Here is a 16,244-nt window from a genome sequence, read left to right as displayed (position 1 = left end):
CGGAACAGTCTCTGTGGGCTTTTCCAAATACAGTAGACTGAGCAACACACCAGACACCACGTTCTTGGCATCAGAGATCTTTTCCCATCCCTCTTGGCAGATATGGATTTGTCTGAACGCAGTGACACCTCCTTGAGCTACTGAAACTGAAACTTCCTGCAAAGTCCATCAGCCATTAGTCCGGCCATTACTGACATGTACGGAGGTGTGCAGCATGGAGAGGGAGAGAAAAGAAAGGAGGGGGAAAAGAATTTTGGCCCTAACGGTTAAGGCGCAACTGCATGCGGAGCTGCTCTCAGGCCTTCAGGCCCAAGGCCCTGTAGCAGTGTAAGTGAAGCTGCAGGCCCGCAAATTGCCATGCCACCGGAAAAAAAAACAAAAAACGGGGGGGGGGGGGGGGGGGGGGGGCAGATGGGTTTACTGTGGTCTGGACATCTTGAGGATGAAAGTGTCCAAGGAAGGGGGGGACTGGACGGTCTTAGCAGGGAGGGCATTCCAGTCACGGATGGTTCGGAGGAAAAAAGAGTAGCTTCCGTAGTCGGTGCGGCATGTGATCCGCTGGTACTGGGTTGTGTGGTATGTTCTTCTGTTACTTGCAGTCAGGGGTTTAAGGCTGTCACACCTTACGCATGCCAGGCTGTTCTGTATCTTGTACAGCATGGCAAGTCGGCTGGTGCAGCGGCGTTGTTGAAGGGAGGTCCACTGGAGTTGATCCAGCATATTGGCAACACTGGATGTGTTTCTGTGCCGGTTCAGGACAAAGCGGGCTGCTCTTCGCTGGGTTTTCTCCAGCTTGTTGGTCAGCTTGTCGGTGTGCCGGTTCCAAACAGTGCCGGCGTACTCCATAATGGGCCTAACTGTGGCCTTGTACGCTAGCTCCTTTGTCTTGGTTGAGCACACCTTCAGATTCCTTCTTAGGAAGCCCAGCATTCTGTTGACCGTACATGTATGGCATTTGAGAAGCCGGAGGGTCTTGTTTGTTCTTCTTTCCGTTATACAACCAAAATCGACTTGCCAATGACTCTGTCATGGTTCATGCATGCTGGGTATTTTCGTGTCTCCATAACCCACCGAACACTGACATGGGTTACAGGATCTTTAACATGCGTATTTGATCTTCTGCGTGTGTATACACACGAAGGAGGTTCAGGCACTAGCAGGCGCCGTTACCGTGATTCGAACCCCGGACCCTCAGATTGAAAAGTCCAATGCTTAAACTACTCGGCTGTTGCGCCTGTCGATCATTGGTTTCCAGATTATTTACACCCCAAAGTTTAAATAATCGCAACTGTTTTACCAGTATGAAGTTACCGAGTCAGTCCGATGTGCAGGGATCTCTTTGTGTGTGTGTGTGTGTGTGTGTGTGAATATGCCTCACCTGTCTGGGATCCCCACACCGCCAAAAACATTGACAGCATTGTAAAAGTCCAACACCGTGCAGCTCCATGGGTTGTGAACTGCCACTGTCACACCTCGAGTGTCGACTCCATGCTGACACATCTACAGTGGTCCACCCTAGCAGACAGAAGAAGAGCAGCAAGGCTGACCACCTTCTTCAAATACGATCGTGAAGAGGTCAGCATCAACACCCCATTCAGGCCCACACCAAACACCCCTGCACGGTCCACAAGACAGTCACACAGGGAGACGTATCTCCCCCTGGCCTGTAACACAAACTACAGGAAGTAATCTTTCTTCCCGAGAATTATCAGGGACTGGAACAGCCTGCCTCCAGAGGTTATCTCCTCACCCTCGTGGAATGCTTCAAGTCCCGAATCTAACCAACCAGCACATCTCTCCCCCCCCACCCCCCGCCTCCCATTCCCCCCTCTCGACCCCCCCCCCCTCCTCCTCTACCACCACCACCCTACCCCACACCCCAAGTCCCAAACTGCCAGTTGTACAAAACAACCTAGCTAGTGGAAACCCCCCAGTTCTATACACATCAGAACCATCAAAATGATGATGGGGGATGTTCAAAGAAAGAAGAAGTGTGTGTATGTGTGTGTGTGTGTCACTGCACTGTGTGTCTGTAGGAGCAGAATAGTATAATGTAAATATTCAAAAAAAGAACTGGTCTTATTTTCCTTCTGAGTGTGTGTATCAGTATGTGTTTGCACTGTGTCGGTTGTGTGTGTGTACGCAGGTGTGTAATATGTATTTGTGTATGTTAGTGCACTGACAGAACCTGCAAAATGCAAACAGTGGAGACATTTTCTTCATTTACAATTTGTGATTCAGGTGCACAGACTTGCAGAGACAGGGAGAGAAAGAACCATGGACAATTTGGCATTGGGCACATTGGACAGTTGCCAGTGACACACACTTGTTTAAAAGTACAGATATGGTGACAGTAGAATTAATACATATATAGTACTATATTAGTTAAACAGTTTTATTAGTTGTTTTATTAGTTGTTAAACAGTTTAAGCAGTTAACAGGGACTGAATAATCATCCTTGTTCAACCCACAAGTGAAAGCCCTTGTTGACCCCATCAGTTACACTTTCAAGACTTGGGGTGGTTTGGTTACATTTCATTTTCAATTAATTTCACTGGCGTGCATATTTTTCATGGACATCTGAAGAATTCAATGATAAAATAAGATGATGCAATAAATGAGTGATAAACTCCATTCAGAACAGCAGTCATATTTCTGGATGGCTTTTGCAGGATCATCTCTGTGGTGTGCATCAGCCACAGTTTGCGCACAAGGCAGCAGACAACCACACCAGTCTGGTCACCATGTTGACTCTGCAGAAAGCATTCTGTCAGCTACGTCTTGTAGTGACCAGCACAGTGCAGACTGCAAGCTCCAGTTACTGTCTGGCAGGTGAATTGATGAACAGCTCTCAGCAGTCTCTGGTTTCCAGAGTAGCTCCAAAGGCTGTAAGCAGACTGTGCATGCGGTGGAATTCATCATCGTCTGGTTCAGACAAAGGAGCTAAAGCAAAGGTGAAGAGTTATGATCCTCCTTCACCGTACAGAACCCCTGGTCCGAGACGTTATGGTTATGAGCCAAGGTTTTTTACTGGAGGTGAGTAATCAGTTTCAATTTTTTTGGTACTTTTTTTTCCATATAATTCTTAAATTATCACATTCACAGGTTGTGACTATATAGTCATGCTTGTACTAGTTGTAGCCATAAGTTGAAAAGAGCAAAAGAAATTGTTTCCATAACAGTTATAATATTAACCTCTTTTTTTTAGAATTTAATTTAGAGTCAGAGGAGTAGGATTAGATTTTTGTTGGTTACCTCAGTTTGGGTCTGTACTGTCATGAGATACAGGTATGGTCATTTAACTAAACAGCACTTGTATTTTATTTTCTGGATGAAAGATGGGTTCTTGAACCATTTTGTGCTCAGTAGATAACAAAGTTACCAGTAGATGACAAAGTTACCAGTGTAAACAATACACAATGGCAAAATCTTTTTTTTTTTTTTAATGTGTCTTTCTTGTTCTGTTCATGTTCATCAGGTCTTCTTCCCAGAGGAGATGATCTTCAAAGTGTCAGCAGTCTGCCAAAATATAAGGTCATTGACAAGTGGGACAGGAAAAGAGCACTTTTCGGGCAGAATGACTACATAGGTTAGTTGCACTTGCAGATTGTAATAAAATTTATTAAGTATATTTGTAAAGGTTAACCATGGACAAGACAATGGAGGAACATAGAAAAGGGTTAGTCATGGGTTGCTATGTTTTATTTACCATCACATTTATCTTTACACAGTTTATCAAATGGGATGTTTGGCAACAGCTTTATCTTGAACAACAGCTTGTGACAAAAAATGTAAAAATGCAGGCGACATTGTTTATTCCTTTATCTGTTGCTTGCATGGGGAGAGGGAGAGAAAAGAAAAGAAAGAAACTCAAGAGAAAAAAAAAGACAGGGAGAAAAAATATTACTAAGTGCCACTGGAAATAAAGCTGCTTTTTAATTTACTGTTTTAGTGTTTAATTGGAATGTTGTCTGCATATATTATAACATACAATTACTCCTGAGTAGAAAGTTGCACACTCTGTCTTGTATGAAAGGTGGTGCACCTTTGGTACTTACATGAACAAGTTTATGATGAACTTGTGATGACTGAAAGTTTTGTGCATTAATATAGCCATATCCTTCCAGTTTAAACTGATATTTCATGGGTTATCACCCAAGTGAGTGCATGCACCTACTGTTGAGCTATAGACTAGAGGGGGGAGAATGGAAAGGAGCAAGGGGAGGGAAAAAGGGGGGTGTAAGCCCACAATTTCTCGCAATCCCATGATTTCTCTCATTTTCAGAGAAATTGTGGGATTGCGAGAAATGTGGTCGTTCCCTCACACGTTTTCTTTTAATTGCGAGAAATCGTGGGGGGGCGCCCCTACAATTTCTCAAACATCGTGAGAAATCGTGGGAATCCCCTTTATTTTTGTCAAAAATATTTCCTTTGTTATCGGAGTTGGTTTCTGTCTTTTCCTGATGCAAATCTAAGAGAAAAATGAGAGAGAGAAAAAGAAACGAGAAATGGGGGAAATGGCGACAATGATCATGATAATGACAGTGGTGTTAGCGAAGACATCAACAACAGATGGTGAAGGTGATGACACAGTACTGATTTTTAAAAAGTCTGAATGTATGTGTGTCAGTGACTAAGTGAGTGAGTGTGTGTCACTGTGTGTGTGTGAGGAGGGGGTGGGAGGTGGGGGATGTTTCCTGATGGGTTTTTACTTGGCTGGTTGATTTGGTCTTCTGTCACTCTGTTTTCAAAACATTTTCATGTTCTGAGAGTCTTCTATGAAATTGAGAATCTTTTTTCAGTTCAATCTTGCATGCGAAAGGATGCTGACACAAACAGATGAACAAATGAGCAAGCATGAAATGAAGAACATTCTAAATAAATATGACAAGAAAGATTATATCACAACAAACATCAAAATAATTTGGTCCAGTTTTCACGCACCCTTCGTGAGGGTAAAGCATTGTGAAACACCTTTTTTGTTATGACAATTATGTAGAAAGTTTATTCATTTTGATGTTATTCCCAACATCCAGGAAAGATTCGGTTCAAGTCATATATTATATTGTATTATATTTCTGTTTGAGTTATACACATTGCCTGAATTTCTTTGTTTGCGATCAATTCTGATGTTGAATTTGAGGTTGATGCATTGCAGTGATCCATCTTATGTGAAATTGTCAAATACAAGAAATAGTTTCAGTTTCAGTTTCAGTAGCTCAAGGAGGCGTCACTGCGTTCGGACAAATCCATATACACTACACCACATCTGCCAAGCAGATGCCTGACCAGCAGCGTAACCCAGCGCGCTTAGTCAGGCCTTGAAAAAAAAAAAAAAGGGGTGGGTGGGTGGGTGAAAAAATAACAGATAAATACATAAAAAATAACTACTACCACTACTAATAATATGTACAAGGCGCAAAAACTTGATGAAGTCAACTATAAGCGTACATAAATAAATAAATAAATAATAATTATAATATAAAAAAGTAATAGTAGTAGTAATAATAATAATAATAATAAATAAATAAATAAATAAAAAAGACAATAATGATGATAAATAAGCAAATAAATGTAAAACATTGAGACACACATTCACACATACACCCACATATGCATAACAGATATGCCCCAAACATGCAGTTTCACAGATATGAAAGCACAGTCAAATACACAGAAATGTACACGAGCCCCAACACACACACAGACACACACACACACACACACACACACACATTACCCTGCACCTCGTCTACCCCCCTCCTCCACACTCATTTCTAGGCTACGTATCGCAGCTTCCACGGCACACACACACACACACACACGCACACACACACACACACACAGATGAACACTTACTTGTACAAGCACACACACATACACCCATATCCCCCACCCCCACACACATATATACAAAGATATATATATATATACACACACCCGCACGTTCCAATATTCTGTTGCTCCTACAGTGTAGACATGCATACACACACATACCTCATCCTCTACCCCCCCTCCCCTGCACCCCCCTCCCCCTCACACACACACACATACATACGCACATGCAAAGGATTCTGCTGACACTTGTGTCCACTTACACCCTCGTGCATGCACAAACGCACTCAAACACACACCCACACATACACACAAACACACACATACACACACACACAGAGGCTGCCACTGATTGGCCACAAGAGGGATGGGAAAAGATCTCTGATGCCAAGAATGTGGCGTCTAGTGTGTTGCTCAGTTTATTGTGTTTGGAAAAGCCCACAGAGACTCTGTTCCGTTTTGAAGAAATTTGCGCAATGTTGGTTCGGAAATGATGCCGATATTTGTTTGATTTGCAAAGCATCATGCTCTACCTTTCATGCTAGACTTACGGCCGCTCCCTCTCTCTGCTTTTGTTTCTTTGAGGCGATCGATGGTGTGATGGCCTTGTACCTGTTCTTTTTGATATTCTTTGACTTTTCTGAGGATTTCCGATTTTCCTAGATGTAGGCCGCTCATTGTTGTTGCGTTACCAGCAAGTCTGTCAGCTCGCTCATTTCCCTTAACACCTGCATGTCCCGGGCAGTATGTTTTTTAATCTGAAAGTTGCGCATTGCCTTATGCCACTCTGGGCTTCCCATTCCATTTTCAATTTTCTGTATGAGGTTCATTGAGTCCATTAGAATCATGGCATGTTGGTTTCCAGGCATATGGATGGACGATAGCCACTGGAGGGCATGTGTCACAGCTTCAGCTTCCATCGTTAGGCTGGAGGTTGTGACTTTGTAGACAGCATTCTCTTCCCTAATTGTTTTTCCATTTTGATTCGCAGTGAATCCCCAACCGGATTGCTCTTTGGTGACTGAGCCATCTGTGTATATGATGATGTCCTCTTCTTTACTGTTTTCTTCTATAAGTAGCTGCACTTCCGCATCAGTTTTGCCCTCTGGCCATTCCCGACAATGTCTTCCTAGAGTGGGTGAAATGGCTGTGTTGAATAGATGGTTGAGGTTTTCAGGGTTTTTCTCCCATTCTTTTGTTTCTTTCAGGTCTTGTAGTCAGCATATTAGCTGGATTGTGTCTTCTGCTTGCCCCATCCATGATCTTCCTCGTCCTAGACGGCTGCCTTTTGGTTCTTTGACTGCGTCATGCAGTGGGTTTTGAGGGTTTTCTAATGCTTTGAAGTAGGTCTTAACCTGTTCTAACTTGTTTCTGGCCTGCACTGAAGGAAGGTCAAGCAGGTATCACATGGTTTCCGTGGGCGTGTCTTTTGTTGTTCCAAGAATCAGCCTCATAGCTTCATTTTGAACTCTTTCTAATTTTAGGAGGTTGCTTTGAGATGGTGTTGTTGGCCCAAGGCCGTAGTCGATCACACTGAGGACGAGTGATTGGTATAGCAGGAAGAGGTGGCGTTGTTCAATACCTTTGGTTGCCATTGCTTTTAAGACTGAAAGGCCCTTTTTGCATTTGAGAACAGAATTTTCTGTATGTTTTCTGAAGGTCAGCATCCTGTCGAAGTGTATTCCTAGGTAGTGTAGGCATTTGATTTTCTCAATCTGAATCCCGTCGAATGACACAGGTGGTGGTGATTTGCTCGCAGTTATGTTGTTGAGGGTGCACAGCAATGTTTGGGCTTTCGCTGGATTGATGGAAGATCCTGTATCTTTGCACCATTGAGCAATATTGTTTAGTTGTTTCTGGACGGCTCTAGTTCTTTCCTGAGCATCTTTCGAAGTTTTGAAGACCAGGTCATCATCTGTAAGAGTAAGCACCTGAGCTATTCCATTTTTATTTAAGTCTGCAAGGCCCTTCATGTAGACATTGTAGAGTACAGGAGAGAGCGGAGACCCTTGTGGTAGTCCCATGGATAGTTTAGAAGGTGCAGACATCCAATCTCTGAGGTGTAGGACGACGGTTCTTTCCTGAAGCGCTGCTGCTGTCCATCTTGTCAGTGTCAAACTTACTCCATACCTTAGTAGCAGCTCCATGAGGTGCGCAAACTGGACTTTATTGTAGGCATCTTCAAGGTCGATTGCTACTGCTAGTGTTTCTTCTTTTCTTTGAAATCCTTCATACACCTCATACGCAAAAGCAGCTGCATTTTCCCATGTGGACTTGCCTGTTCTGTAACCACCTTGATTTGAAGGGAGAATGTGCCTGTGTTCAAGATCCTTGCAAGTTTCCTGGCTATCATGTGTTCCATGAGCTTTCCAGCAATGTTTTGCATGGTTAGGATCCGGTAGACGCTTACCTGACGATGGTCCTTTCCTGGTTTTGGTATGGGTTTTAAGAAGCTGTGTGTCCAGTCCTCCGGCACATGTCCATTGTGGAAACTGTTTTGATACAGATTGAAAAGTTTGCTTCTGTATTCTTCTGATAGCTTCTTGATGTCCGAGTAGCGAAATTTGTCTGGGCCAGGCGCTGATTCTTTCTTGCATTTGCTTCGTTTAGATCATCTATTGTCAAGTCATCATCGGGTCCAGTCTGCATAAGGGTTTGGTTTAACTCCTCAACATATTTCTTTTTCTCATCTAAGTTTCTTTGATCACTCTGTTATATGAAACGTTTGAGCGGGGCGGGTCCTTTTCCTTCATTTGTCTTAAGCTTGGTTCCGTCAGTGTCTAACATGTCTGGGGTTGTTGTTGTGCATGTTTTCCCTTCCATGCGATGATAAAATTGCCAGAACTCTGTCAATGTTCTGTCATAACTGAGTGCCTCGCAAAACTGTTTCCACTTGTCATTTTTGGCCTCTTGAGCAATGACTTCAAACTGTTTAGTTTTTTCTTTCATTTTTGTTTCAATATCTTTGTCCGGAGAAGGTTTTGTTCTTTCTTTTTGCCAAAGTTTGACAGCCGCATGTTTTTCTATCCAAGCTCTCTGTGTGTTGGTATGCCGCTATGGGGGCTGAATGGTTTGCATCCAGTTCAGTGCCATTCATTTGTTTCTTCTGCGTCTTAATTTTTCGATGATGGTTGTCTCTTTGGTTTCATACTGAAATGGATCACGTGGTTTCATACAGGGTTTATCTGAAAGTTTCTGTAGACTGAAAACTGCTGGGAGGTGGTCACTGCCTTGGTGTGGAAGCGTCTCTGCATTCATTTCTGCTCTGAATTTTGGAGATGTTAGAGTGATGTCGATCACACTGTCACTGTCCCCTTGTCTTGTTCCAAGGCGAGTTGGGGATGTGGTTGTTAATGGGCTAAGAAGAATTTCCCCTATCATTCCTTCAAGTGCGAGTCCTTGTGGGTTGGTGTTCCGCTGGTCCCATAACTCCGATTTTGCATTAAGGTCGCCACAGATAATGACTGAGTCTCCAAATTCGTTCTCTATTTCCTTTTAAAAAGGTCCAATCCTCTTTTGTTGTGCAGGTTCCTGGGTGAACATAGGCATTGATGAGCACAATGCTTTTGTGAATTCCATCAGGTTTTTCAAGATGCACAGCCACTAGTTCACATGAGTTGCTACACCATTTCTCTAGATTTATGGTGGAAACTTTGTTTTTTAGGTTTTTGTTCAGTATGATTGCTACTCCTCTTCCTTCATTCCTTTGAAAGACTGTGAAATTCTCAAACTGTATTGGTCTGTCTGCACTTGTCCTGATCTCTTGGAGACATAAAATATCAAAATCATATGCCAGTTTCTCAATTGTTGAGATTCTCATTCTCGCGCTGGAACAATTCCACCTGCCGATTCTAAAGAATTTCTTTGACAGCCGCTCTGCTTATGTCATTCTGCTACCTAAACAAAATCTTTTCCCACCTCTTTTGCCATGCCTGTTTTGGGGTTTTGGGGATCTGAATTTATGTCTCGTGCTATGCAGCTGATCCCCAAGGTGCACGCGAGACAGGGTTTTGTTAGTATCCATAGAAGGGTGTTCTGTGTGGTGAGGGAAAATATTTGGTCGCCCTGACAGAGCCTCTTATCAGGGAAGGGCAATGGATGTCCATCTGTGTGGAGTCCGTCAGCCTGGTGTCGCCCTAAGGCCAGACTGCATACAGTTAGTGACTGTTTAACCCAACAGCCATTCATCCCATTGGTACTGTATGAAAGCTGTGGGATTGGGAATTATAGTCAGGTTGTCTCCTCTTAGCTGGTGGAAGGGTGCATCTGGGTATTGTTGCGTAGCAGATTGTATTTTGCGGAAACCTACAGGTCCTTATCATTGAGCCCTCTCAATAATTTACTAATAATTCAAAAATTAAACAATATCACGATGACAAATTATTAATCAAATTCACAGAAAAATCGCTTATCTTTGTTGTAAAGATTGTAGTCTGACTGTGACACTGACCAGTATGATTTTAACACCTGGTAGACTTTTACAGTGGCTCAGTTTTCAAATCAAGAGTGATTTTTCTGTGAATTTGATTAATAATTTGTCATTGCGTTATTGTTTAATTTTTGAATTATTAGTAAATTATTGAGAGGGCTCAATGATAAATTGTCCATCAAATGCACGGAAAAATCACTTATCTTTGTTGTGGACAAAGTGATTTTTCTGTGTAATTGACTGATAATTTGTCATCGCGTTATTGTTTAATTATTGAATTATTAGTGAATTACAGAGAGGGCCCAAAATTGGTATAGCACCGGGCAAAACCACGCCAAGACGACCGTTGTGCTTATGCAATGTTTAGCAGACATGTCACAAGTGAGGGCTGTGTGGGCAGAATTTGAAATTGTGTAGCTGAAACTGTGTATTTGAAAACTGAATGTTAAAATCATCCAGTGAGTCAGTGTAAAAGTCTACAAGCTTCAGAACAAAGATAAGTGATTTTTCTGTGAATTTGATTAATAATTTGTCATTGCGTTATTGATTAATTTTTGAATTATTAGTAAATTATTGAGAGGGCTCAATGATAAATTGTCCGTCAAGTGCACGGAAAAATCACTTATCTTTGTTGTGGACAAAGTGATTTTTCTGTGTAATTGACTGATAATTTGTCATCGCGTTATAGTTTAATTATTGAATTATTAGTGAATTACAGAGAGGGCCCAAAATTGGTATAGCACCGGGCGAAACCATGCGAAGACAACCGTTGTGCTTATGCAATGTTTAGCAGACACATCACAAGTGAGGGCTGTGTGGGCAGAATTTGAAATTGTGTAGCTGAAACTGTGTATTTGAAAACTGAATGTTAAAATCATCCAGTGAGTCAGTGTAAAAGTCTACCAGATGTTAAAATCATACTGGTCAGTGTAACAGTCTACAAGCTTCAGAACAAAGATAAGTGATTTTTCTGTGAATTTGATTAATAGTGATTTTTCTGTGAATTTGATTAATAATTTGTCATTGCGTTATTGATTAATTTTTGAATTATTAGTAAATTATTGAGAGGGCTCAATGATAAATTGTCCGTCAAATGCACGGAAAAATCACTTATCTTTGTTGTGGACAAAGTGATTTTTCTGTGTAATTGACTGATAATTTGTCATCGCGTTATAGTTTAATTATTGAATTATTAGTGAATTACAGAGAGGGCCCAAAATTGGTATAGCACCGGGCGAAACCATGCGAAGACAACCGTTGTGCTTATGCAATGTTTAGCAGACACATCACAAGTGAGGGCTGTGTGGGCAGAATTTGAAATTGTGTAGCTGAATACAAGAAATAGTTGTGCTTTAGTGTCATTACTGTTCATGACTTTGCTAATGCCACTGTCATTGTCATGATTGTCGTCCCCCTTTTTCTCTTTTCTTTTTCTCTAAGATTTGCATTGGGAAAAGACAAGAAACCAACTTTCATGATAAAGGAAATATTTTTGATGAAAATAAGGGGAATTTACCACAATTTCTCACAGATTGTGAGAAATGGTGGGGGTGCTCCAACGATTTCTCTCTGAGATATCGTGGGATTGGTAGAAATCGTGGGCTTACAGAGGGGCTGATGGAGGAAATCAGAGGTATACTGTCAATAGCATGACTTTTTCTGCTGATGATGTCTTCTAATCCATTTGTTTTCTTTTTTGGTTATTTTTTCCACGTGTTGACACTGGAAGTACTTTCCTTTATGGTGCTTCATCTTATATATATATATATATATATATTAATTTTGACAGTCTGTTTACATTTCTTCGATTTTATAATATGAAATTTAAAAGGTGTATCTGCTGTGATATTTTGTGGAGTGCTATTTTAAGGAAACAAAATATGTTTAGATTTAGTCATAAGTAGGATTATAATTAATTTCTGTGTTGTACCTCCCTGTATTTATCTCAAAGTTTCCATTTCCATTGTTGGAAATCAACAAATCAGATGTCATGAATTGAGAAAAAAAAATGGTAGGGGATGGGAGTTATGCATGACTGTTCATGTGTAAAACGTTCTGAAGACAAAAACTTCCAGGGACATGCTTTTTCTATTTTATGTTAAATCTCTGTGTCAGACACTGTTTTTTCATTTAGTATCAATACATTGTTGAAATATTTTATTTGGCTCTTGCTGAATGTTCGAAATATTTAAGCAAAATTAACAATGTTGATCCAGTATCTTCATTTTCCAAACATTTAAGAGTACATGTATTTGTAACATCCCCCATATTTGCATGTGGATGTGTGGTTGAAATAAGGGAAGGGGACAAACCTTTTTTTCCTCCAGAAATGCAGGGCTGAATTACATGAGCTATCTTAGCAGTGTTGTGTAGATGTAGTAACATTCTTAACACAAAGCCAGCCTAGTAGTGCTAAGATTTGTATTTGTATTTCTTTTTATCACAACAGATTTCTCTGTGTGAAATTTGGGCTGTTCTCCCCAGGGAGAGCGCGTCACTACACTACAGCGCCACCCATTTTTGACTCACTTGTGTAAACAAAGTGAGTCTATGTTTTAACCCGGTGTTCGGTTGTCTGTGTGTGTGTGTGCATGTGTGTGTGTGTGTGTGTCCGTGGTAAACTTTAACATTGCCATTTTCTCAGTAAATACTTTGTCAGTTGACACCAAATTAGGCATAAAAATAGGAAAAATTCAGTTCTTTCCAGTCATCTTGTTTAAAACAATATTGCACCTCTGGGATGGGCACAAATTTTTTTTTTTTTAAAGATGCCAAATTATATGCAAACTGCATTTACTGTTATATTTATATATTTTTTGTTCTCTAAACTTGGCACTTTGATCTGATATTCTGACACAACAAGAGCTGTCATTATTATCATTTTTTGTTCAAACAGGAACTTCTTTTGCTAAGCATGGAAGTTATATTTATTTTGCAAATGTTTTGGTGCAGATAATAAAAAAGGGAAATTAATCTGAAATTAATGCTAGGGGACTTAATTTGCTTTAAACTGATCTTTCTCATCTTAAACATTACATTTTGAAATTATACTCAATACATAAAAAGCTTGTGGATTTTACTCTCAGCCAGTCAGTGTACAGGGCTTTCACTATGTTCATTCGCCCAAGTGGTCTTTTTCGGAAAATACTAAAATCAATACGACGAGTGGACTTTATAGATCTATTGGCTGAGCCCTGAAGGTCATAGGCGAAAATCAAATCAATTGTGTACTCATATTTATACACATTCAAAGCGCGTGCTCATATTCTTCGCGAACGCGAACAACGCCATTTTGTTTCAAGTTGCTGACCTGCCCGTTCAATCCTATATTCAATCGACAATACACCATAACGTGTGATGGAAAGTTGGAGAAGGAGACCGTTAAATATTTATTCAGAGAAAGATTTGTGAACGCCTCCTCACTTACTGGAATATGTCCCAAACTGCCATAAAAATATCCACAGAATCAGTCAGAATTCACAGTTAAAAATAATAAACCTTGTGAGTTAATACCCTTGAATTGATGAAATGTAAAAATTTCGTCTTGACTTTTCTCAAAATGAAGTCCTTTTCACTTCATAAGACGTTTAGAAGTACTTGTACTTGGCTCTATGTGTTATTAGTTTAACAAAATACTCAATTTTCATATCAACTTTAAAACTATAAAACTAGAATGAGCATAAAAGAGAAATTGAATCGACCGTGTCAGCCAGGTGTAACTAACTGAAACTTGTACATCTAGATCCAGAGAAAACAGCTACATGTTGCAGTGTGATTGCGGTGATAGCCACGTCTCCTTTACCACGGACTTAAAAAGAATTTTTAATTGCCCTTAAAGATTTTTTGAATGCCCAGGATACACCAGAATATGATTTAAACAGATTTCTCACCACGAATACCGCAATGGATTTATCGCCCTTTAAAAAAGCATGTTTAAATATTATATTTTTGAACGTCAGTTAAGGAGCCATGATAGTGTAATGGGTAAGACAGTTTCTTCTCACCCGAACACGCGGAGTTCGAATCTGCCGTTAGGACTTTTTCTTTTTAACCCGAAGCTTTATAACAACAAATACAGAACACATTTTAATGATTAGATTTTTTTTATTTTAAGTGTATCACAAGTGAGTCTTGAAGGCCTTGCCTCTCTTGTTTGTATTTTTTCCTGCGTGCAGTTTTATTTGTTTTTCCTATCGAAGTGGATTTTTCTACAGAATTTTGCCAGGAACAATCCTTTTGTTGCCATGGGTTCTTTTACGTGAGCTAAGTGCATGCTTCACACAGGACCTCGGTTTATCGTCTCATCCGAATGACTAGTGTCCAGACCACCACTCAAGGTCAAGTGGTGGGGGAGAAAATATCGGCGGCTTAGCCATGATTTGAATCAGCGCGCTCAGATTCTCTCACTTCCTAGGCAGACACGCTACCTCTAGGCCATCACTCCACTTATGCAACCCTGTCCAGGTGTGTAAAATTCCTCCAAATTCCAACATTTTCTGTTATATATGATCACATGATTTTTGGGTTCCATAGTGATGTTTGGTAATCCAGTCACTGTGTGTGTCGCAGACATCCTTGGTGACAGAAGCGTGAAGCCAGTAGACCTGATCAATGGGCCTGACTGGCTGATAGGCTTCAAGGGCAACGAACTGCAGCGCTTGGTTCGTCGTCTCAACTTCCATGGGGAAAAGCTCAAGCTGCTGTACCCTCACAAGTATCACAACATCCAGAAACGGATCTTCTTTCTTTACAAAAAGTACAACCGAAAGCGTGGAAAGAGAGTGGGCTCTCAGAGGAGATCCTGATCTTTCAATATTGTGTTTAGATTCTAGTTTCTTGATGAAAACTTTCAGTAGTGATAGATATTTTGATACTGGAAATTCCTGCTGCTGTTGAAAGGATTTCACTTCAGTTAAAGATTATGCAAAAGGAAAAGGTTGTCTTAATTGAGAAAAAAAAGAAATGGAAGAAAAATGTTTTCTTTGATTTTAAGATCAAATGGAATTGACAGTTTTGTAGAAAAGCAATACTTATTTATGATGCAGTTATGTATTTTGAGGTAATCTTTTAAAATGATATTTTTTGTCAAGAAAATTTCTGTTTTCAAAGAATCGATTAAGTTCTGTTATAAGCAAAAATGTGTATGTGGGTGACCCAAAAAATAACTGACAGCAGCATCATTTAAATATAAACTGTTGCTTGTTTCTTGTCATGCTTTCTGAGGTTTGAACAGCAATGCATGAATTCATAAATCTGTGGGTATGACAGTTATTAAGGTTGGTGTAGAAGCATACTTTATGACTATTTGGAACTCATCTTCAGAGCATTATTTTCCTGTTGTTATAGCAGCCTTGGAAATGGCTAGCTTCAGACCAAAAGGGCCCTTTTGATTTCTGGGGATCATCCATGATCCTTTGAATCACTTTGTCTGATGCATTGGTGGTTCACTTCAAACATTTTCTTCTACATATTACATCCTTCTAATTCATGCTGAAGTACAGAAGACTCCTTGCACTGAGTAGTTTTAGAAGCCTTATCAAATAATAATCATTTGGAAGTGATGACAATGTTTGCAAATGACGTTTGGAACTGAACTGTTGGACATCATGACTGGCTAAGATTCCTGTTTAATATTCACTGATTGGAAGAATAGTGCAGAAATATAATGGAATGTAAATGACTGAATAGTGATATGCAAGTCATTCTGTGATCACATTTCTTGGTTAAGGATGAGAGCACCTGTGTGTTTGGGTCAGGTACTTTAGCAACTGATGGGGAATGGTGTAGTGGTGGGCGGAGCAGATTGTGCTGAGAGCTGTGTGGAGAGGTTTCAAATGTCTGTACAACTTGGCTCAGATTTGTAAGCTGTGTGATTATACAAGGGGCTTGTAAAATGTAATAAATGATGAAAATTATTCACGAGTTGGGTATGATTGTAGGAGTATTTCTTGATCAGTGACAAGACTTTAGTGATTTAAAC

At 40.4% G+C, this 16,244-nt stretch overlaps 1 protein-coding gene across 1 annotated transcript; it reads left to right on the top strand.

The window, feature by feature from the left end:
• Nucleotides 1–1,444: 1,444 nt before the first annotated feature.
• Nucleotides 1,445–16,179, top strand: LOC143287526 (uncharacterized). Its single transcript, XM_076595573.1, has 4 exons — nucleotides 1,445–1,575; nucleotides 2,673–3,036; nucleotides 3,479–3,589; nucleotides 14,834–16,179. Exons 1-4 carry the CDS (start codon nucleotides 1,489–1,491, stop codon nucleotides 15,067–15,069), a joined length of 798 nt encoding a protein of 265 aa, XP_076451688.1. The 5' UTR covers nucleotides 1,445–1,488; the 3' UTR covers nucleotides 15,070–16,179.
• The last annotated feature ends 65 nt before the right edge of the window (nucleotides 16,180–16,244 follow it).

The sequence above is a fragment of the Babylonia areolata genome, chromosome 11 (assembly GCF_041734735.1).
Source record: "Babylonia areolata isolate BAREFJ2019XMU chromosome 11, ASM4173473v1, whole genome shotgun sequence".
Classification (NCBI taxonomy): Eukaryota; Metazoa; Mollusca; class Gastropoda; order Neogastropoda; family Buccinidae; genus Babylonia; species Babylonia areolata.
This window is presented reverse-complemented; position numbering and strand designations above follow the sequence as displayed.

Excerpts from the sequence above, each read along its gene's own strand:
- LOC143287526 (XM_076595573.1), top strand. The coding sequence starts at position 1,489 with ATGCTGACACATCTACAGTGGTCCACCCTAGCAGACAGAAGAAGAGCA. Across the intron at positions 3,037-3,478 it reads GCCAAGGTTTTTTACTGGAG|GTCTTCTTCCCAGAGGAGAT; the intron begins GTGAGTAATCAG and ends CATGTTCATCAG. Across the intron at positions 3,590-14,833 it reads CGGGCAGAATGACTACATAG|ACATCCTTGGTGACAGAAGC; the intron begins GTTAGTTGCACT and ends TGTGTGTCGCAG.